Genomic DNA, 25,338 nt, shown 5'->3' on the forward strand with positions numbered 1-25,338 from the left:
TTGCTTTACATTTTTTCTTGTCGAAGCCTTTTATAGCTTGCTATGCGGAGGATTTTTGCTCATTGTTGAAAGCCATATGGTAACCTATAGTTATTAACGTCTACGTCATTTATTTTCTTGTGACAATCATACCACATCTTCTTATTCTTATATCAGCCGCCGTGCGAATCCACAAGCAGTCAAAATGTCACAATAGAGAAAGGAAATATCCGGTGAATTTACTGATCAGACGACTATTCGACTGCAATCTAAAGATCAAAAACCGCAAAAAACGTGTCGTTTGTGACATGAACATGCACAGACTCATCGTATCGGTCAACCAATTCTTGATGATGACATTAAAACGTATGTAGGGTCGATTTCAGTCGATTTTCTTCATGACCATAATGGAACAGTGTTTGTGCCAGGAGCAACGCCTTGTTAATGAAAACATCCATACAAGGTGAACATGCAGATTTTATCTTGTAATTTTTTTCTAATTATGAGCCAGGTCATTGTCTGTTTCGTTTCACATATTCTATCTTTAATATTCTTTTACTCTCGAAAAATGGATAGTTTTTGAATTGCATGTTTTAAATGCTCCATGTTGATTGCTTAGAATATAAAGCTCTAGAACATCACAAATGTTTGAAAGAATGTTTGACAAAGGTACTGAATAAACTCACCATAGATACCAGGATTAAAATTGTGTACGCCAGACGCACGTTTCGTCTACAAAAAACTCATCAGTGACGCTTGAATCCAAAAAGTTTATAAGGTCAAATAAAGTACGATGTTGAGGATCATTGAGGACCCGAAATTCCAAAACGGTTATGCCATATGTAGCTAAAGTAATATATTCACGGGGAAAACAATCTTTAGTATTTTGAATGAAACGTTTTGCAAACAGTTAATTTATAATTAAGACCATATCAATGACTAAGAAACAGGTAAATGCTGAACGTATTTCCAAATATGAATATTCAGTTATCATGGTTATTTGACCGGAATTTGAAACATTTTTGTCGAGCCTTCGACTTTAGTCGAAAAAGCGAGACATAGCGATCCTACATTCCGTCGGCTTCGTCGTCGTCGTCATCGTCGTCGTCGGCGGCGGCGGCGTCCACAAATATTCACTCTGTGGTTAAAGTTTTTAATATTTTGATAACTTTCTTAAACTATACTGGATGTCTACCAAACTTGGACAGAAGCTTGTTTATAATCATGAGATAGTATCCAGAAGGAAATTTTGTTAAAATTTTGTACCTGTTTATCCGTATTTTACTTCTAAATGGACTTAGTTTTTCTTCCAGTTAACATTAAATACAGTCTGCAGTTAAAGTTTTTAAACCATTTATTAGATTCATAAACTATCCTGGATTTATACAAAACTTTGACAGAAGCTTCTTGCAATCAAAAGATAGTATCTAAAGGAATATTTTTATTGATTTTTTCCTCAATTTTGTTGAGCCTGTGATTAACAGCAAAGGTAGGCGAGACACTGGGTTCCGCGGAACCCTTACGAATTTTTTTTATATAGAGGATGTAATTTATCTGAATAATTTCCTTTTCAGACTTTACATTAAAAATTGCTGTAAATTGAAGAAAATAATTTATATTCTGGATTAAGCAGGTCAAATAACTGGATATTCGTATTTGGAATACCGTTGGTCAATCTGATATGCGTCTTTATAAATCCATAGTAGAAGAAGGATAACAAAAGACCGAAAATTTAAACAAGCTATACCTATAAACAACGCGAATGCAAGATGACAGGGAAAAGTCAAATACTTAAAGAATTTTCAAGCATAGCATATCAATAATCTTTTTAAATTTGTTATGCATTTTACTTTTAAGGTGACGAAAAGCAAGAACAGCTGATGGGTTAACAAATAAATTTAATTTCCTATCTCATGTTCAACCTTAGATCATGTCCGTTTCAAAGTCGATACCGACAAAGTCTAACGGGACTTCCGGATGGTACTCCGTTGGCCAGTCTGATAAGTTTTTTTTTAGATTCCTTCTGGTTGACTGTTTTTACAAGAGTTGTTGTCCACGGACATACATGCAGAAATTTGCTTGAACATTTCAGTTTTCCACAATATTGTTATATTATGCCATATATGTACTTCATATTTGGAGTTCGAGCATAAAGAGTAGCATGTACATGTCGAACGAAGGTTTCTTCATGTTCACTTGAGGAAATGTTACCGAATTTGTAGCCGAGAATATATCAAATGTCTTGAAAATATAGGCTCCCATAATAATTTATGTAGCTTTTCATATGTAAGTGTCAGCTCGTCCAATATAAACATTACAGCTGGTAACAACATTCTGTTGTCTATTCAATATCACCAGAGTAAAGTGATTTACGTTGAATCTCCTATCAAAAACATACCAGCCATCCAGGAAGAAAACTGATTCAATATCCAAGCTTTGAAGCACTTTTAACATCGAGATAATTCTTGTTTAATACAAAACAACCAGACAACTATCCATATAGTACAAAGAACAAATATTTAAATTGCATCAATTTGGACAAACAGCAAACAACGACATCCGTCGGATTACAGGCTCCTGGCTTACTTCAGAATGGGACGTCGTTGCGTTAAATCAGAGACATGTGTTGCTAACTACTACGTCATTTGGTCTCATTTTAGGAAAAACTGTCTGATTGGTAATCATATCACATCTTCTCATTTTTGCATTATGACGGTCAACCATCCTCTTATCTAGGATAGTTGTGTACAACAGAGTTAAAATGTGCCTTTCAAAATCCTTTTTTTTTGTTTCAACACGATTTTCTAAAATATATATCATGTGTTTGTCTTCCTGATCACCAATCGAAAACATATATGCAATCAAGTGGACACACTACAAAGAAAATACTTCTTTCTGCCTTAATACATGTAAGGATCACAAGTGTGTATCCGTAATTTAATGCAATGTGAAATTACGTATATAAGAAAAGTAACTTAGAGTAATATGTTTCAAATTTATTATCTCCCCTGACAACGTTCATCTCTGTCTACATCATGATTGTCTGGATTAAACGTGTTTTTATGAAGGCAGTCCACAAAAACTTTGTCACACATACATATTCTCCCCTTACAGGAACTGGGATGATCTGGAAAGAAAAAAATATCATAAAACTAAGACATTTATTACATTACAAGAGAGAATGCCATAATTACGCTGATTATTATTATCATTAATTACTATTATAATTACAAGTATTGGTTATTGATTATTATTATTATTATAATTATTATTATTATTACTATTATTATTATTATTATTATTATTATTGTTATTTTATTTTTTTTAAATTATTATCATTATTATTATTAGCAACAATCATTAATTTACTTTGACAGTTAACTGTTTCGTGATGAAGTTCATATGAGTATGGCCAAATTTTCGGCCAACATTCGTCCACACGATCATAGCAATCATCATGGTCTTTGCAACATCTGTAAAATAAAGTTTTAACTGTTTTCAAAGCGGGTACATTCAAATTAATGGTTGATAAGAAAACCATACAAAACGAGAATATATAAAACGGTCTTTACCTGAACTCAAATTTGACATAGACGTGTCAAATTGAAAACGTTAGTAATTAATGTTTCTCCCTTACTTATTTGATACCGTGTCAGTAATAAACCGAAGCAGTTAAAAGAACAAAAAAGTGTTATCCCGTCAAACGTCAATATGCATTTCCCAAGTTAGGAACCATGCAAGTGTTTGTCTTATGTATTAGAAATGTTGAACTTTCAGAAAAATTGTTATCTTGTTTAAACAACCATTTAGACACTTTTCTATTGTTGCCAACAGTATTTTGACTCCTAAATACTCATTGTTTTTTTATAGTTTCGATGGATTGCTGTCTAAATGATATATACCCAATATCTCCTTTAGTCTACTGATATTTGATTCATAAACTTACTGTAAGATTTTAGTATTTCAAAGGACACTATAAATCAAGCTGGTCATATTCCTACTTTTCACTAAGTGCAAACATTCTTCAATTGTTTTCATTTAACTTGGGTGTGTATTTTGTTGTAGCTTTTAAAGTAGTGCGTTAGATAGTCATTTGTTGAATTGGATTACTCAAAACATTTCTAAAATTAGAACGTTTTAGAGCTTGAAATATTAACAATTATTGTGTAGACACTTTATTGTTTAAGAGTGTATTTTGATATATTTTTGTTTTTACGTCGTTAAGTTGATTTAACATTGGCGTAGAACCCACACGTCCTTTTATTTATCCTAGGTATGCATACTAACTGATCTACACCGCGTCAACTGGTCTACCACTACCATACCATCCATAAAATCAACCTTGGTCGTTCATACTTACTGATCTACGCCGTCAACTGGTGTACCACTACCATGCCATCCACAAAAACACCCATAGTCTAGAAGTGCAGTGGCTTGGACCGCTCCGAAATAATAGGCCACTTGATATGCAAGGTTCCATAAAGCTCTCTTATTTCTCACGCTTCTCGTCTCTGCAACACAAATAAGAGTACAAGGTCAGCGGCCATAACACTTTACACAGTACTCGGAGTATAACATTTGTGCTCGAAACGCCAAATCCAGTATTTTGATTGGTTGATTTTTTAGTATAAGCTTCAAGTTTTATAATCTAAAGCTCAGAAGTTTGCCTACAATCACAAATATATTTATTGAAATTGAAATTATACATATAATTCTTATTAAGTTTCATATTTCGGTGCTTTTTACTTTTTTTTTCTTTTATATGTCAGGTATTTGGTATTTCCACAAGAGTTCTTAATCAAATCTAAGGAAGATAGAAGGCGGATAACAACATGCGACCAGTGTATACAATAAGGGTGGATAAAAGCAAGAACTAGTACACTGCAAGGTCAACATTAAGGAGTTGATTAAATTTTGGTGTCGTCTGGCTATTCCTACATTTTGAATTTTCGTATTCTGTCTATTCCTACATGGAAAGAACAATAAAGCTACTGGTGAAATACTGACTACAATTTAATTTTCATTGGGAATCCCATTTAATTGTATGTGCCAAACTTGCAAAATTCAAAAGAAGGGAATTATATCATCTTATGGGCATTAGACTATTTGCTTCAGCATCAAATAAGAAGCATTATTTATTATGAAATATACAAAGATGAGCTTACACCAATTCCTACTATTTGTGAAAAAGAATTAGTAAAACTTGAATTTTGAAGGGAATGATGATGCAAAACAACTTGTAGAACACATACACACCTTCTATGCCTGCAAAGAACAGCTATATACCGAAAGACACAAGACATTGCATGCACTACAAACATCAGTAGCCGACATTACAATCAATGATGAATGGACTAAACAAATACCAGAAAACCCTCCCTTATGACGGATGATAACATCAATAATCGAATGCTTGTCTTCAGTACACAACAGAGTCTCAAACATTTAGAAGCAGCAGGCCCTGTGACGGTACATTCTATGTATGTCCTACACTAATCTACCAGCTTTACATATTACATGCTATAGTTGGTGGTACCCTGTATCCACTTGTTTACAGTCTTCTTCCTGGTAAAGATTTGCATATGTACACTAGACTCCTTATTGTTCTTCGAGAATTTTTTCAACAGTACGCCATTCAACTACAATCGAGAACCATGTTTCTCGACTACGGGGCAGCCACCAGGAACGCAGTAACTTCAGTCTGCATTGGCATCAACATCAAAAGCTGGTTTTTTTCACTACACGCAATGTATATGGAGGAATACACAGAAACATGACTTGGTACAGGCATTTCCTTAGGTAAAAAATTGTGGATTAAACCTGGTTTTATAGCTAGCTAAACCTCTCACTTGTATGACAATCGCATGAAAACATTTATCTACTTTTTCGAAGAGCTGCTGTTCTACCACTTCTAACACCCAACGCAGTTTAAGATGTTTTGTTTAATACTATAGAGGACGTGGATGATGCAGAAACTAATATACCAACACTTACGTTTGCAGACTATGTTACTAGCTACTGGATGGAAAGCAACCAAAGCCTATGGAACCATTACGCAACAGAATGTTTTAGAACAATAAATCATCAGACAGGCTGGTATAGCTAATTAGAGAAGTTGGTCAAGGCACCCACCCAAACATCTTTAGTATGATAAAGCTATTAAAACATGTAGAAGCCTTCTACGCATGTACCCTTCTCCAATGCAGAGCTGGCGGGAAACGTGTTCCCAAGAAAAGAAAATACCGTCAAATTGACAACCGACTGAAAACATTAAAACAAGAATGAAAACTCACCCCTATTTAGTATGCTGCTGCTACTTCTTACCTTTTGCACATTGACTTAGACTTTGTGAAGTTGAACAATTGAGTGCTAATGAAATGAAATGCTTTGTCCGAATGAAAATTTGTGCTACGTTGTGTTCAATTTGATATTTATTGTGTTAATACAATGTATTATTTATAAAATATGCTAAACAATTATTTAATAAAATATTGGTATATAAAAAAGGTTTCATTCTTTTTCATTTCCACAATTTTTACTTGTATTCACCTTGATTGATTACTCACATGTTATTACAACATAATCCAACTTATTTTAGATTAAATGAAAGACGAGTTGCTGACTTCGAAACCATGACCAATAAACAACTGGAAACATTTGAACTATCATGTCGATCAAGAATTTATCAACCTGTCAGGAATTCAAAGTCGACAACAGATTATTTTCTACAAGTTGCTTACGTACCCACTTTATAAAAATCAATGTACATGATGATACACAACAAACATGCAGCAGTATCCTGAAATAAAAATACCTTTAATAAATAAAATACATATATTCTTTTTAAAAACATCTTACAGGAAATCAAAATTTTGGAATAGATACCATGCATATCATGTGACGAGTCTTTTAAGAAATGTATTTAATATGCCTAATTTGAGTAGTAGGGTGTGATCAGTTATATGCAAGCTAGGCGTTAGGCGTTCACAATTATGGTATGGATCCAATATATGGTCATGTCCCTCCTCCCCCAATAAAATCAGAATTAAAAAAAAAAGTAAATTAATAATAGAAGTCTTGAAAATTTAAATAAAAAAAATCAAAATTCAAATTCAAAATTAAAAAAAAAATCGTATTCCTTTTTCAGAGAAAGGAACTGCCGCTGCTGCCGCTGTTGATGCTGCTACTGCTGCTGCTGCTGCCATCCAGAAAATTCGTTTTCCTCTTCAGAGGAAGGAACTGCTGCTGCTTTTGAAGCTGCTGCTGCGCATGTTTGTTTTTCATATAACTTCGAAGATCATGTGGCTAAACATAAACACTTCGACATAATTTGCACTGAAACATCTTCACCTTTTCTGCATGTGTATGCAATCTTCTCTTATAGGTTTCTTGCAAAAATGCAGCAAGCAAAACAGGTGGTCATCCTTAGGGTGACATACTTTGATATTTTCATTCCTCAAGACGAATTCGATTTGGTACAATTTGTTTCTGGTTACTTTGAGGTAAATGGGTTTTTCATATACGATGATCGCGATACCTTCGTTCTAAACCCCTGACGGTTGTAGTATCAACAGAGACATTTCTCCGGCATACGTGTTGATCACAAAGTCCGAGCAAAAGAAGACACGTCTCGTTTGTATTGGAAATTTCGATACGAACGATAATTCTAGCAGTGCACATTCCCATTCTCCGTCCAATATGTAGCTTTTTTGAAGTTGAATACTAAATGCCTTCCCGTTGTTATTTTCAAATAGCGAAAGAGAATCCTCGCGCGATAGGTAAAGGGAAAATTCATCCATCGGTTAGTTACAAGTTTTGCTTCAGGCATTCTCATAGACTTTTGATATAGCCAATTAGAGAAGTTGGTCAAGGCACCCACCTAAACATCTTAAGTATGATAAAGCTATTAAAACATATAGAAGCCTTCCACGCATGTACCCTTCTCCAATGCAGAGCTGGCGGGAAACGTGTTCCCAAGAAAAGAAAATACCGTCAAATTGACAACCGACTGAAAACATTAAAACAAGAATGAAAACTCACCCCTATTTAGTATGCTGCTGCTACTTCTTACCTTTTGCACATTGACTTAGACTTTGTGAAGTTGAACAATTGAGTGCTAATGAAATGAAATCTTTTGTCCGAATGAAAATTTGTGCTACGTTGTGTTCAATTTGATATTTATTGTGTTAATACAATGTATTATTTATAAAATATGCTAAACAATTATTTAATAAAATATTGGTATATAAAAAAGGTTTCATTCTTTTTCATTTCCACAATTTTTACTTGTATTCACCTTGATTGATTACTCACATGTTATTACAACATAATCCAACTTATTTTAGATTAAATGAAAGACGAGTTGCTGACTTCGAAACCATGACCAATAAACAACTGGAAACATTTGAACTATCATGTCGATCAAGAATTTATCAACCTGTCAGGAATTCAAAGTCGACAACAGATTATTTTCTACAAGTTGCTTACGTACCCACTTTATAAAAATCAATGTACATGATGATACACAACAAACATGCAGCAGTATCCTGAAATAAAAATACCTTTAATAAATAAAATACATATATTCTTTTTAAAAAAATCTTGCAGGAAATCAAAATTTTGGAATAGATACCATGCATATCATGTGACGAGTCTTTTAAGAAATGTATTTAATATGCCTAATTTGAGTAGTAGGGTGTGATCAGTTTTATGCAAGCTAGGCGTTAGGCGTTCACATTTATGGTATGGATCCAATATATGGTCATGTCCCTCCTCCCCCAATAAAATCAGAATTAAAAAAAAAAGTAAATTAATAATAGAAGTCTTGAAAATTTAAATAAAAAAAATCAAAATTCAAATTCAAAATTAAAAAAAAAATCGTATTCCTTTTTCAGAGAAAGGAACTGCCGCTGCTGCCGCTGTTGATGCTGCTACTGCTGCTGCTGCTGCCATCCAGAAAATTCGTTTTCCTCTTCAGAGGAAGGAACTGCTGCTGCTTTTGAAGCTGCTGCTGCGCATGTTTGTTTTTCATATAACTTCGAAGATCATGTGGCTAAACGTAAATACTTCGACATAATTTGCACTGAAACATCTTCACCTTTTCTGCATGTGTATGCAATCTTCTCTTATAGGTTTCTTGCAAAAATGCAGCAAGCAAAACAGGTGGTCATCCTTAGGGTGACATACTTTGATATTTTCATTCCTCAAGACGAATTCGATTTGGTACAATTTGTTTCTGGTTACTTTGAGGTAAATGGGTTTTTCATATACGATGATCGCGATACCTTCGTTCTAAACCCCTGACGGTTGTAGTATCGACAGAGACATTTCTCCGGCATACGTGTTGATCACAAAGTCCGAGCAAAAGAAGACACGTCTCGTTTGTATTGGAAATTTCGATACGAACGATAATTCTAGCAGTGCACATTCCCATTCTCCGTCCAATATGTAGCTTTTGTGAAGTTGAATACTAAATGCCTTCCCGTTGTTATTTTCAAATAGCGAAAGAGAATCCTCGCGCGATAGGTAAAGGGAAAATTCATCCATCGGTTAGTTACAAGTTTTGCTTCAGGCATTCTCATAGACTTTTGATAGGTTTCTCAATTTAAAGCATTGATTTTTTTTTCGATTTTCCAATATTTTTTTTTATTTTTTCAAAACATTTTTTCAAACTTTAAATTTTTATGATTTTTGTCATTTTTGTCATTTCAATTTTTTTTTCAATTTTGAATTTGAATTTTTAAATTTTTTTAAACTTTTTATTTTTATTATTATTTTTTTTTAATTCTAATTTGTTAATTTGGATGTTGGGCGAGAAAGGACATGAGCATTTTTTTCTATTTTTTTTTTTTATCTTTAAAAATTTTGTATTCTATTATTTTTTTTTTTTTTTTTTAATTTTGAATTTGAATACATATTTGTGCTTTTAAGCTAATATCTTTTTATTTCTAACTTTCCAGTTGAAGTTAAAATTTCCAAGCCTTCTTCTCTCTCGACTGTTTGCTGCCTATTGTATTCATGTTTGATGTGTTTAATTCGTTCTCGGCTTAAGTATGCATGCAATATTTGCCACTGGACGTTAAACAAGCAACAATCAATCAATCAACCTCAAGTCGGATGGTCTCTCTTGTTATTGCGACAATTTACATAAAGCTATTTTCAAACATATTAAATACTCTGTAATACTTCTTTTTTAGTGTGGGATTGAGTTTATACTCCGTTTTTCAGAAAAATGCAATTGATCAATTTAATACATTCACCTAATTTCTTATCTCTTTTTTCTCTGATGTGGAAATACAGGGAAAAGGTTATAAAAAAAACATGGTATACACATTTAAAACGGCATTAATAGTATTTAATATAATTTGTATATTATTAAATCTGTTTCCTTCATTATTGGTATCAAGGTATAAACTAAGTGATAAACCGAAACGTTCTTCGGTGTATTTATCAGTTTTCGAGCATAGAGTTGCTGTTCTTTACAAATATTTTAAAGTTAATAAGTCATATATTACAATCAATCAATATCGTGAGAAAAAATTTTAATAGAGGCACTACATTTCCATCTCGTTCTTCTTCTGACATATCTTTATTTTTGGCTAACATTAGTGTGTTGATAACTGTATTTTTAGTGGAGTAAAGGACATGTATGTAACATTTTATGTATATGTACACTATATTTTTGGAAATCCTCACGACCAAATGTCATAAGCAGAAAAATTTTCATGATGAAAAAAATTAACAAGAAGTGGCAAATTCCATACCATTTAGATACATATTATTAAATAAACAACTGCATTCAAAATAAGATAGCATTAATGTCAATGTGAATTCCACAAACTTTCCGCCATCGCAGTCAGGGTACGAAAAGGTTTTTTACTGTTTTGGCTAAATACATTATTTATTCAGTACACTGTTATTGTATTAACAATATACAGAGGTACTGCCTGAATTTTATATTAAAAAAAGGTTACTTACACGTGAAATCAGCTTCATTGAACTGTTTCTGTCTGCAAAGTGACAAAACAAGTAGACATATTGACAATATCAAAGACCGCTTGAGCTGAAAATACTATTATGGTCACGAAACATTGGGAGAATAAGGAAAGTGGAATCAACTAGATCGTGATAATTAATTAATTTATACAATATATCATCGTTTTAAAAAAAAATCGTCAAGGCTTCCGATTACATGCACAAGTAAATCCAGCGAATGATTTTGCACAATACTGACAATATATGAGGGTCTGTATCGGATTTACAGAATACAGAATATTGTGCCCGTTTTCGCGATTTCGCCTTTTCACCTTTCATATTCTATAGGGCAAAAATGCGAAGTCGAAAACACGAAAAACGCGAAGTCGAAAACGCACAAAAACGTGAAATGGTTTCACTTCTTGATTTCACGTTTTCGACTTCGCGAATTCGCGTTATCGTCTTTGCGTTTTCTCGTTTTTTGCGATTTCGCTTTCTCGAGTTTGTCAATTACTGCCCCCCCCCCCCCTCCCCCCCAGGTCTGGTAATCATTGAATTTTTACAACGAGTATGTGCATAAGTAGCTATTTTTGTATATTGTAGCGAAATATGAGGTGTAACAGACAGTATACACATCTTTTTTTAATGGTTGAAAAACGAGTAAGCAAATTTTACATTTTGACATACGCAAGCATTATTCTGTGTCAAATTATAAAATTGAGAATGGAAATGGGGAATGTGTCAAAAAGACAACAACCCGGTCATAGATCAGACAACAGCCGAATGCCACCAATGGGTCTTCAATGCAGCGAGAAACTCCCGCACCCGGAGGCGTCCTTTAGCTGGCCCCTTAACAAATATGTATACTAGTTCAGTGATAATGGACGTCATACGTAACTCCAAATTATACACAAGAAACTAAAATTAAAAATAATACAAGACTAACAAAGGCCAGAGGCTCCTGACTTGGGACAGGCGCAAAAATGCGGCGGGGTTAAACATGTTTTTTTTGAGATCTCAACCCTCCCCCTATACCTCTAGCCAATGTAGAAAAAACAAACGTTCAACAGTACGCACAGTAAAACTCAGTTCAAGAGAAGTCCGAGTCCGATGTCAGAATAGGAAACAAAAGAAAATAAACAAAATGACAATAATACATAAATAACAACAGACTACTAGCAGTTACTGACATGCCAGCTCCAGACCTCAATTAAACTGATTGAAAGATTATGTCTTCATCATATGAATATCAGGCACAATCCCTCCTGTTAGGGGTTTAGTATTATACCGTCATAAAATATATGAGAAAAACATAACCCGTGTCATGCCAACAACTGGTTTTAGAATAAATATGTTTAATTCCGATGCAAAGACCCTATAAGTGAATCGATCAATATCAAAGCCAAAATATGCAATCTTTAATGACCTGACAACAGTATCGTAACTATATCCCTTCTTAATAAGTCTGTTTAAAGGTTTTGTTAGCTTTTGAGGTGAATACTGACATTTTTGTGCTTTGTAAAGAATATTACCATAAAAGATTGGATGTGAAATACCCGAACGTATAAGATGTCTGCATGTTGAGTTATATTTACGAATGATGTCCTTATACCGATGATAAAATTTAGTAAATGTTTTGACTAGTTTATGATATCGAAAACCCTGGTGTAATAATGTTTCAGTAATACATAAATTTGTTTCGCTAAAATCTAACCTATCTGATACAAATTCGAATTTACTAACATATTAGCTATACTCAAAGATAATTACCAGAAGTTCCTTCAGCAAAAAATCAGAATGTTTATATTGTGTCATTGTTTGTCATTCAAAACTCTTAAAACAATCAAGTCCAACTGAACCAAGCTATGACAAAATCACTGTACTAAAAGCTACTCGATATGACGACTCTACTACCCGTGATAATAATAATAATATCTGTATTGAAAGAGAGCTACTCATTTGTATTAAACACTTTTCAATTAGGCTATCTACATAAAATGTTAACTACATGAATAAAACATATTCAATCAACCAATATGCAAATATATATATATATATATATTCATACATATATAACAAAAATAAAATAACTATAGTAAACATATTTGTTAAACAATTCAACACTGTGTTAAAAATATAATATAAAAATAAGGAGATGGGGTATGATTGCCAATGAGACAACTATTCAACAAAGTTCAAATGAAGTTGATGTAAGCAATTATAGTCAACCGTACTACCTTCAACAATGAAAATAAACATAGCATATAGTCGGCTATAAAAGAACCCGACATGAAAAACATGAAACAATTGAATTTAGAAAACTAACTGCCAAATTTGTAAAAAAACAATTTATGAAAAACAAATATGATTTATATAGACAATTGATAGTATATGCTTTACTGAAAACTGGTTTAATCCTAACGAGTAAATCTCTTTAGATAAATATATTTGTTTGTATTATTATAACACACATAAGTACTAAGTACTCGTTGAAAAAATTATTAGTTCTTGAAAATAATATAATCCAGTCAGGTTATCTTCAAATTGTGAATCATTATCCAATCAGACAAAAAATACGAAATGATTGACAGAAGGGGAAGTAATTGACAAAATCGAAAACGAGAAAACGCAAAATCGCTAAATCGATAACGCAAAATTAAAGAATGAAACCATTTGGTGTTCTCGCGTTTTCGCTTTTTCGCATTTTCGACTTCGCGTTTTTGCCCTTAACCGTCCACTATACAAAATAGATAAAGAATACATAAATGAAAGACCCCAATCCAGACCCTCATATATGCATGTCTTCAAGGTCATGAACATGACATTTGTGGTTTTAAATTTAATGATAATAGCTACATGATTTGTGTAGTTGTTTAAATAATGACATTAATCGTGTTAATTTATCAAGGGAATATAATTTTAAATATGAAAATAAGAAGATCTTGTATGGTTGTCAACGAAACAACAATCCGCTATATATCAAATGAAGCGAAAGTATGCCACTCTATGTAGATGTAGTTGTATGGCCTTCAATACAAACAAAACGTAAAGTAAGATAGAAAAAAAGGGCCCCTTCGTGAAAAAAATATAAAACCACTCAAACGAGAAAAAACATTAAACCTGACTTAGGGATGAGGGATGGATATATACCCCGCCACGTCCTATCTGTGTTTTTGTTTTATGTTTTTCTTTGTATCAATCTGATAAGTTAAGCCTTTTTCTACTGATTTTTATAGTGTATTTTTATGTTGTGCTGTTACACCACTGTTCCAGAATAAGGGGAGGGTTGAGCGCTCACAAACTTGTTTAACCCCGCCACATTCTTTATAAGCCTGTCCCAAGTCAGGAGCCTGTAGCCCAGTTGTTGTCGTTGGTTCACGTCTGTCATATTTGTTTTTCATAAATTATTTTGTCATAAATAAGGCCGTAAGTTTTCTCAATTGAATTGTTTCATATTGTTCATGTCGGGGTCTTTTATAGCCGACTATACGGTATGGGTTTTTCTCATTGTTGAAGGCAATGCGGTTGCCTATAATTACTTACATCCAATTTATTTGAACTTTGGTAGACCGGTAGATAGTTATCGCATTGGCAATCATACCACATCTTCTTATTATTATATTAATACTGAAACAGAGGAAAAGATTTCTCAAAATGTCAATAATGATTTAAAATACAAGACTTAAATTTTAATGAGGGTACAAAAATAGTAAATTTACATAACTCAGACTTTCTTTTTTTTTATTACATCCTCAAAACCATGAAAAATGGAAATAAAAACTTTTAACATATCGATGGACGGAACAATTAATTAGTTACTGCAATTACCTTTAGCGTTTATGTTGGGTTTTTTTTATGGAAAGTATAAACATAAAGACTAAAGCTTTTTTTCACTTTGAATAGTAATAACTTTCCTATGTATCATGTACAAGCAATGAACATATGACATTAACAATATATTTTAATGTTAAAGATACGTGTAGCAAAACACAAAATCGAATCGCCTGCTTGATAGGCATGGGCGAGCTTCTATTGTCTATTAACGTGCGAGTTTCATCAAACTTGTTCTCTTGTCTATTGGCATAACAAATAATTAAAAACAGGGATACACTCATTGGCAATCGCACCATGTCTCCTTATTTTGTATACAAAAGTCATAGGGCATAATTACAATATTCTGGCAAAAAGATAATATATATCATGTCCTACAGTCAGTACGACATACTGTTATATATTTAGAATTATATATAGTATATATGTGTAATTCAGTTTCGTATGTTTATACGGAATTGTACAAGTGATGTCCGGAAACGCCTCTTTTGTTTACCCTCTCTGATAATGTATGTCGTTCATGGAAGACGTGTTTTTATGAGCTAGTTCCCAAACCTACAAAAACTAAAGTTAAAAGACTAGACCCATATCCTCACATGGTGGGGAAACCCTAAAACGGTTTTCAGAAGACATTTACAAAATTTTTGAGTAATATCTGTGCAGGTTTCAAGACACAATTAATTTTTATTTTCTGCAAATGTGACTCCCGTGCATGTAGACCCAATGCACGAGTACTGAACACGTGGTTGTCATTCGTCAATGTGGTCAGGACACATTTGATAAATTATTAGAACATTTTGACCAGTGATTGATACGAACAAATGTTCAATTTATAACACAATTTTTCCACACATACATAGACATTTATTTTAACACGTCTATTCGCCATTTATACATAAACGAGTCTGAGTAAACAAATGCGTAATTTACACCAGATACTTCACCGAGCCTCTCTTTTGCGCACAGTACATGTTGTATTGTCTGATAGCAAGACCAAATATTTCGCTAACATTGTTGACTGGTCATTTCATCCTGAAAATAAAATATTTTGGTGGTGGAAAAGTGGAGCGGACACTGAAATTCAGTCTACTTGGCTTAAAGAAAACTTAGTATCTTACATTCACGAACTTTCCTCACGACATCTTACAACATACATTTGGCTAGGTATTTGTGACCTGACAGAAAAATCTGAAAATTTTATTCAGTTAAAATCGGACAATAATGATCGAGTAAAACAAAAATGTGATACATACAAACAAATTTACAAGTTCCTTTCAGATTACCCGACAATCAAACTTGTTTTTCTCGAGCATTCCTTCTATTTAATTTATTTGTGGAATTTATTTCAACAACACCCTGAACTGGAGCAGTGTCGTGTGCAGGAAAGATTATTAGAATGCCAGGTTGCCGAGGTCAATAGATTTATGAGGGAAACACATTTTTTGCTTCGTGTTTATTCACCAGGTTTTGGTTTGGACTTGCTTAAAGTCAGAAAACATCATGGCCGTCCGTCTGTATATTCAAATAACTATGGTTTTTATATAGACGGCATTCACCCACAATCATATTTTGCACGTTTGTGGGTGATTCGAATTTTACTTGGGAAAATTGAAGATTTCAAAAATAAACTTATAAGCATTGCCTGTATTTATTTTCGTTTCTGTAGAATGTGAGATTTATCTCATTTCTACTCGTGTACTTACATCTGAGTATACAGCATGTTAGATTGTTCTCATTACTGATTTTTCGGTGCTGTATATATAACATTGTGTTTTTATTGAGCAAATGTCGTCATCAGACAACGAGTCTGCATTATCAGGCGACTTTCTATTGTTGAACCAAATAACGGACGACCTAGAATCAGATATTGGTCATTTATTGCAACCTTCTCCACTACAGTTATATTATTCACTTATTTTGCCATCCAATATACAGTCACAATCTACTCTTGCCTGGACACCAATTAATAAATTTCAAACTTCAGATTTAACCAATTCTAGTACGCCAAATACCGTATTTTCTTCAAAACTTGAATACAAAGTTCAACTTCACATATCTGATTTAAAACATATTTCTGTTCACAAAAGGAAAAGGTAGTCAATTGCCGAAAAGTTGGAGGATACCCACATGAAAATGCATTTTAGTTTTTGAGTGAGTTCGAGTCTTATGCTGTATTGCACATTTTTTACCGGAAGAGAATGCTAGAAAAAAATGCCGCTTCTCATTTGCACCTTTGAGGCCCTGACTTGGTTCAATAATCTTCCAGTCGACAGTTAACAATTATGGCAAAATTTTTGAACAGGTTTACAAGAAGCAATACGTCGATGTTGACTTTCGAAGTCCAACTATACTTCTGGAAGGTTAAATATTCGAAACATTAAAACTTTCAAAAGGGCAATCAATTGACGATTTTCATGCTCAACTACTTGAAAAAGCAACCATTTTTCATAAAAGTGATCACAAAATACTGAATAAATTATTAAAGGCGTTGCCTTATCAGCTCGCCTTTTATTGTAAGGGGAGGTCATCATAGTGGTAGCGCAAATTGTCTAGCAGCAGCTAAAATGGGCGAAGCGTACGGCTATCGAAAGGATGATGCACTGCTCGTAGCTGCTGCTACTAAATCTACCGATAACACACCCGTTGCGGTGAAAGATTTAAACAATTTTAAAACTGATGTGGTTAGTGAATTACAAGGACAAATAAACAGTCTCAACCAAACCGTGTCAAAACTTGCCACCGATTTTTGTCAGCAACTAGACTGTACTTTGATGTAAAAGGAAATGATCTTTTCCTCGTCCTCGAAATCGAGATCGTCCGGTATCTCAATCTGACCGTGGATTGTGCCGTAAATATCAAGCACATGAACACTTTGCACGTTCTTGCAATTGAAATGAACGGGGCAATATAGATTCCTCTTTTATTTGTCATATTTGTGGATAAACGGGCCATAAGAGTCCACAGTGTGTTTTCTATTCGGGATACCGGAGGAACCCGGGGTTCACAGAGCAGGACCTTCGGGGCTGCAACTAAAGGAAATATCTGTACACCAGTCTGCCCATGTTAACATTTCTAATAATACTGTGCCTAATTCTAACCATGAACACAATAAATTTCAATACAATCCTTATTCATCATCAACTGAATGGACAAGTGACGACGATTCAGCATTTGTTTGTAAATCTTTGTATATGCCTGTGCAAATTGCAAATCTGGAAATTTAAGCATTAATTGATACAGGTAGTTCAATACATGTCATGTCGTTACAACTTTTTAACTCGATTCCCGATACCATGAAGTCAGAGTTTAGTGCTACAAATGAATAGCGAATAATCAAACGGTGCAAACGTATGGAACTGTTAATGTTGACATTTCTGTGCCTCAGAGAAAGCACTGGATTCCTGTACATATTTTAGTGCAAACATCGCATCCTTTAATTTTAGGAACGCATTATTTATTTTCCAAGAATATCGTTCTTGACTTTAGTGATTGTTGCATAGAATCCAAACAGTTCAAGGTTTTAACTCAAAGTCCCGCTTCTATACCTCTGAATTCGGAAGTGTTTATTTGGGGACAAGTTAATGGAAAAGTGCAATACGGAATGCAAGGTATATATGTACTTCTAAAATATCTAAAGGCTGAGGGGTCATAGTATCAAAAGCTGTAGTGACAATGAATCGAGAGAAAAAAGTCCCGATTAAAATATTGAATTTTACCAACGAAACTGTACATTTGAATTAAGGACAGTTTTTAGCCGAGCTTGAACCATTTTCTGAGGATCATGTATGTATGCCATTGAGTGAAAATAATAACACTCATTGTATTCAAAATATTCAATTGTCACCTGAACCGGTGACTAAAGATATTGAGATCGACTCTAAATTTATTTCATATTTTAATATTCCCAAATACTTAACTGAAGGACAGAATCGAATTTGATTGAATTTTTACATGCTCATCAAGGATTATTTGTAACCGAGGAAAACCCTGACTTAGGCTTTACTTATGTTGTTCAACACCAAATATGTTTGAAGCCCGACTCTAAACCGAAACACCAACGTTCACATCGTTTAACTCCCGAAAAGAAGGATTTTCTAAGACAACATTTAGATGAACTTTTGCGACAAGGAGTATTTGCACCGGTGGACGAAACAGAAGATGTCCATTCGGTTGTACTTGTGTCGAAAAGAACGAACCGAAAAGGCAAAGCTAATACTTCATCGAAAGAAACTAGTTTGTCAAAGTTTCGTTTCTGCTGCGATTTTATGTATCTAAATGCCATGACTCAGCACTTTTCTTATTCAATTTCTAATTTACAAGATCTCACTGAATCTTTTCCAAATAAAACACCGAATTTTCCGACTTCAATACTAGTAGACTTAACATCTGGATTTTTCCAGTTACCGATCTAAAAAAAAGTCTACGTTACACAGCCTTTAATACATGGTTTGGTACTTTCAAAGTCTTAAGATTACCGATGGGATCTTCAGCATCTTTTCAACTTTTGATGGACAAAGTTCTTAAAGGATTGACTTTTAAATCATGTTTGTGCTATCTTGATGATATCCTTGTTGCATCCGAAACATTCGATCAGCATATTGAAGATTTACAGAACGTTTTTCAAAGACTTACGAAGGCAGGTTTAAAGCTTAGACCCAAAAAATGCACCTTTGCTGAGAACTCTTGTATATACTTAGGTCATAAAATTGCCAATAAAGAAATTGAGCCGCCACCGTACCGTGTACAAGCCATCGTTGATTACCTTATACCAACACGTTGGTCTATTTAATTGATTTAGAAAATACATTAAAAATGTTCATGCTGAAATGGAACCTCTGACTAGATTTTTAAAGAAATATGAAGGTTTAGCCGGACCGATGAACAACAATGTGCAATTCAGAATGTTAAATTACTCCTGCTGAATTTTCTTATTATTGCCTTTCAAGACTTCAATTTACCACTTAGACTTGCTATAGACTCTTGTTGTAAGGGCATTGGTTACGTGCTATATCAGAAAATGAATGAAATTGATGAAATTCGTGTTAGACGATTCGGATCCAAGGCACTTAGTAAATGGCTGAAATCATATGGTCCAACCAAACTTGAATTAATTGGCCTGGTTACAGCCGTTCTAGAATGTTCATCATACCTACAAACAAATCCGTTTGTTATAGAATGCGACCAATAAGCGCTGAAACTACACTTTAGCAACCAACAAAGGTGCCGTTTATGAGCAGTGGATCGCTATTTTGCAGCAGTATAACTTTGAAATTCAATACAAGCCTGCGAGGGAAATGCAAGTTCTGGATACCTTATCACAATGCACGCAAGAGACTAGTAACGCCTTTGAAAGTCCAGACAAGAACGATCCGTACTTCCCCTATGAACCGGAAAATACAAGGACAATTTATTGTTCCAGGAGGTATACAATTGACCACTTTATTACGTAATTCCTATACTAGCAAACGTAAAAATTTACAACTGAACAATATCTGTCAGCCCGCGCCAGTTCCGATGTACACCGTCGTTACTAGTCTTCTACGTAAAAATGTAATGTTACAGGCACACAATGAATATGATGCCGACACCAAAGACATTGATCAACAGTATATACATGTATCAAAGAAAAGTAAACCGCACTGAAAGTTCTCATATTCAAGATCCAGACAAAATATTTAATTAAAGCACTGCAAGTGATAATATACAGGATTCGGACATAATATTTGAACGAAATACTGACATTAATGATACACAGGTTACTTATACTAGTTATAATGATATGAGTGACAATGAAATCACGAATAGTTATACGAAAAAACGAGACTCTGTTACTGGTATTGATAGTGATTCAAATGTAAATATTTTGACACCGATTGATTCGGGAAAAGAGATTTAGTGTCGATTCTATACATGAATTGCAGTGCAATGACGCAAACTGCAGACCGTTGATTCAGTATCTTGAAAGAAAAAGCTACAAAAGCTGCAGAAAGAAGCGCGCAGATTTTTTTTTATTATACCAGATTTTAACTTGATCAATGGAATATTATTTCAAACACGAAATAGAAAAATCAGTCCGTTAAAAAAACATTGAATAATTTTCAGTTAGTTGTTCCTGAAATTTCACTTAAAACAATAATTGAATTACACCATGATTCAACGTTGGGCAAACATTGCGGTATACAAAATACTCTTGATTTGATCCAAGAACAGTACTATTTTCCGAACTTGAGTGAAAAAGTCACTGATTATATTCGTTCATGTCATGAATGTCAAAGCAGGAAAAATACCACAATAAAGACAAAAACTGTAATTACGTCATTTCCTACGCCGTGTGCACCATTTGAAGTTTGGGAAACGGACCTTCAATATGATTTCGTCCCTGTGTCTCACAATAGCAATTCTTACATTTTTACTGCAATTGACTTATTTAGTAAATACATGTTTGCAGAGCCGATACCTAACACTGATCCGTTAGCAGTCGGAAATGCGCTTTTCAAGTTAGTCAAGCAATTTTGAGTCTGTCGAACTGTCATAAGTGATCAAGGATCGGAATGTACTGGTAAATGTTTGAGAGAAGTTTGTCGTTTATTGGATATTGTTCAGGAATATACCCCGAGCTTTGCTAACTACTGTTCGGGAGCTACTTCATAGAACTTTGTCTGAAAGACTAACACCGTTTCTTTAAAAGGAAAACCATGGGAGGACGTATTACCGGGAATATTATTTTCGATGAACAATACTCCAAACCAAAATGCTGGATTTTCACCTTTTGAAATAGTATATGGGAAAAGACCACAATTTCCGTTGTCCTTGCATATTAAGGACACCGACTTTTCGTCTGTACCTAAAGATTGTTATATGTATATCATCGTGTGTTCAAACAGCAATGTGAAAAGTTAACCGTTATACGTACTGAAGTCGAGAAAAATTATATTTATTCGAAAGTTAAAATGATTGACCGTGTTAATAAGGACAGAATACCAAATATTTCATTTCACGAAAACGACTTTGTTTATTTGCTGAAAGAGCAAACCGGAACAGGACAAAAAATTAAGAATAAATGTGCCGGTCCATATGTGATCTCTACAGTAAATAGTCCTCATATGTATACTTTGAAGAACCCAAACACGAACAAAATATTATCACAGCCAGTGCATATCAATAGGCTGAAATCTGCTTACGTAAGAAAACCAAATCCTTCAAAATATTTTATCGACCCTGTTCTTACGAAACTCGACGATGTTGAAGTGCAAGATCATACATCTTTGACGTATGTTTCATTGACGGCGAGTATTGATCAACGAATGCATTCTCAATGGTATATTTATACTATTAGAAATTTAAAAAAATAAAACGTCAAAATTGAAGAAACTGGTGCTTTCGAAGCACTTTACTAAATAACTGTACATGTATATCAGCATTGCTCAGCAACACGTTGATCACATGTTTGATACGACAGAAAGGAACATTTGAATATCCGGATGCTTTATAATCAACATCATACATTGTAAAACAGAATCAGTTATAAATTGAAATCCTTGAGTATGATGAATATTAAAATAAGAAGATGTGGTATGATTGCCAATAAGACAACTCTCCAACAGAGAACAAATGCAATAAAAGTAAACCACTGTAGATCATCGTACGGCCTTCAACAATGACTAAAACCCATATCTCGTAGCAAGCTATAAAAGGAATTTGGAATCTGTTATTGTCGTTTAAGTGACTGTCACTCCACCAGCCGGAGAGGTGAATCACGATCAAATATATTTTCAATGTCTTTGAAACATGTATCTGTTGGTGGTATTTGGTCTATTTAGAGAATATTTGAGCTAATGATAAAAGCTTTGAAAAAGCTTACCTGAATGACAACCAAATTCTACAATCTGCAGGTCAGGATCATTGAATATCATCAAGAGAGATTTTTACGAAAATATATAGCTTTGCTCAAGGAAGCTGTGAAATTCCCGTTTCGAGTTTTAGGATCAAGAAAAAATTAAGTTTATTAAGCTTAAGGTGTATATATGTTTGGGGGGGGGGGGGGGGGGGGTTCCAGTCAAAATGAATCCAGGGATTGTTTTAGAAGATGATATTGACACAATAACGGGTTACTGCTCGGAACAAAACAGGAGAAATAAAATTAAAACTTCAATTGTTGTAAAATTTAGAAGATGACGCCATTATAAACAGAAAGAACCTATGAAATTCCCATTTCGAGTTTTAGGGATCAGGAAATACTCTAGATTGTCAAATTTAAGGTGCATACATTTGTTATGGTGTGCAACTGTTGGGAATAAAACAGGAAAAAAATTAAATACATACTGTAAACCATTAACCGATGACGCCATTTTAAACCGAATTTCGGCTTTTTAAGACGGAGTTCTTATCGACAACAACCCTATGGCGTAACAATCTTTTTAGTTCAGGAACTTCTATAGTGGATGTAAAGTTGCTTATTTTTGTAATTATTTGAATAGCATACAAATCTTTTTTTAACAAAAGACAGCCACTGAATTACGGGCTCCTGACTGGGGACAGACACATAAAGAATGTGGCGGTGTTAAACATGTTTGTGGGAGTCCAACCCTCCCCTTAACCTGGTATGGTGGTGTAACAGCACAACATATGAACAAACTATAAAAATCAGTTGAAAAGGGCTTTACTCATCAGATCGATACAAAGCGGTAAAACAAGAAACAAAAACACAAACCGGACGTGGCAGACTATGTATACATCCCTCACAACAAAAAAGACACTTAGTATAGATCTGAGAGTACTAGCAGTTACTGATAGCTAGTTCAAACCGAATGACAAACTAATAAAAAAAATCATGTATCTAAGACTAAAAATCATGTATGCGGCCACTACAGAACGAAGTAAAAGTAAAATCGATGCTTTGCTCATTATATCTATATAGTTACTTAATATCAACAAAACTACTGTCATAACCTTTATAAAATAACACTACGTACCAGATGCAATTTGGTAAATCGTGGTGACAGCGAACGCGTTTCACTCGTCCTAATCCTAAAGTATATATAATAGCAACTAATACTATCATAGTAGATACATATTATGCAACTTTTCTTTAGCAATAAATAATGTTTCCATTCTAGTAGCATTATAACTAAGACATGAATGATTAACCTGTGCATAAACGTACGTCCCCTATATGACCAAAACTATTAATTGCCAGGTGAAGTCATATAGTGGCAAAACATGCGATGATACAAGACGACTGCATACCATGTTGTTGTCATTTTAGTGGGATTTATTATGCACACAATAGTGTAAATCGTGATACAAGCATGACATCTGCTATAAAGGTGGATTTAATGTTAATTAAAAAAAAAAAACAGCTGCTGGCCTTAACATTTTTTTTCATTTTTTCAAGATGGCCATCGCTCATTTTGCAAATGGCGTCAGTTCCAATTGGCTACATTTCGTGAAAGCTGTGTTGTAAGTATAATCCAATGTAAGTTTTGATAAAAAATGTAACTTACAGTTCCTAAAGTACGATGAGACAACACATAAATGAAGACAAAAGGCAACTTCCGGTTTCAAAATGGCGGCCAAAACGGCGAAAATGTCATTTGTAATCATTTCCATCAACTCAACAAGAGATATAACTTACTTTGTTCAGTTCAAATGCCTTATTTGGTAAAAAGACAGGTTGCTTTATCTAATATTTATCTACCTGACAGTTGCATGTACATAAACCCGTACAAGGAAGGTCATAACGGTAGCATTTACAGTTACCCACACAGCTGGATTTCTTGCATCCGCATTTCAAAAGTACCTGACACGAGGATACGACGGAGGGTAATGAAGTCCATTTTGGATTTAAACTGACATTGTCTTTTTCTTTCATCCAACCACAGTGTTCATGACTTGGTCATGTTGGTACCTGTTGAATGCATACATGTATATCCGTTTTTGCCCAGCCATGTCCGCCTTGATATGCTGCTTCTTTGGTGTGTTCCAGAAGAGCATCTCTGGTAGGCGGAATGGCATCATATGGCCGATGTTTCCTGGCAAACAATTCAAATCGTGCCTCGTTAACAGCAAATATAGTTGTTGTTCTGTCATACATGATGCAAACAAATGCTATATGATGTCCATGTCTGTGTCTTCAATAGTTTGGTCTCATACTCAAGCGGATAAAAACGTCCGTAATATCTGGAAATACTTCTCATGTTTGCCAAGCTGATTTCTTCCCTTTCCCACGAAATGCAGAAACAGTGTCAGAAAAGATACACCAGGACCTAACGAACTTGATATGTCATGAACAGGAAGCCATCGAAAGTCTTTCTTTCTTCAAAAACCTATCCACAATTTGTCCACACCTAGTCTTAAGAATGCTGCAATTCCTAAAACAATTACATCCGTGTCAGTTATATTTAAAATTACTTGTTTACAACCTTTTACATAGCATATTTAACATGGACAAACATTCGTGTATCTGTTTATTCGTGATTTCAAGGGGACAACTGGGAAGTATCCGTATTGAAATTGCAAAGAACATTTTCACCTTCAGTAACATAAACATTTTTA

The 25,338-nt window shown here is 34.1% G+C and overlaps 1 protein-coding gene across 2 annotated transcripts; it reads right to left on the reverse strand.

Moving 5' to 3' along the window:
- Window positions 1-2,963: 2,963 nt before the first annotated feature.
- On the reverse strand, window positions 2,964-23,860 carry LOC127706381 (basic phospholipase A2 PA-9C-like). Of its 2 annotated transcripts, none has more exons than XM_052210963.1 (6): window positions 23,757-23,860; window positions 10,957-10,988; window positions 6,724-6,778; window positions 4,340-4,490; window positions 3,349-3,452; window positions 2,964-3,106 (listed from the first exon to the last, which is right to left on the reverse strand). In XM_052210963.1, the coding sequence occupies exons 2-6, from the start codon at window positions 10,972-10,974 to the stop codon at window positions 2,979-2,981; spliced, it is 456 nt and encodes a 151-aa protein (XP_052066923.1). In that variant the 5' UTR covers window positions 10,975-10,988; window positions 23,757-23,860; the 3' UTR covers window positions 2,964-2,978. The 2 variants fall into 2 exon arrangements, with proteins under 2 accessions (XP_052066923.1, XP_052066921.1); XM_052210961.1 differs by lacking the exon at window positions 6,724-6,778 and adding an exon at window positions 8,471-8,525.
- Between the last annotated feature and the right edge of the window lie 1,478 nt (window positions 23,861-25,338).

The sequence above is a fragment of the Mytilus californianus genome, unplaced genomic scaffold (genome assembly GCF_021869535.1).
Source record: "Mytilus californianus isolate M0D057914Y unplaced genomic scaffold, xbMytCali1.0.p SCAF_6, whole genome shotgun sequence".
NCBI classification, from domain to species: Eukaryota; Metazoa; Mollusca; class Bivalvia; order Mytilida; family Mytilidae; genus Mytilus; species Mytilus californianus.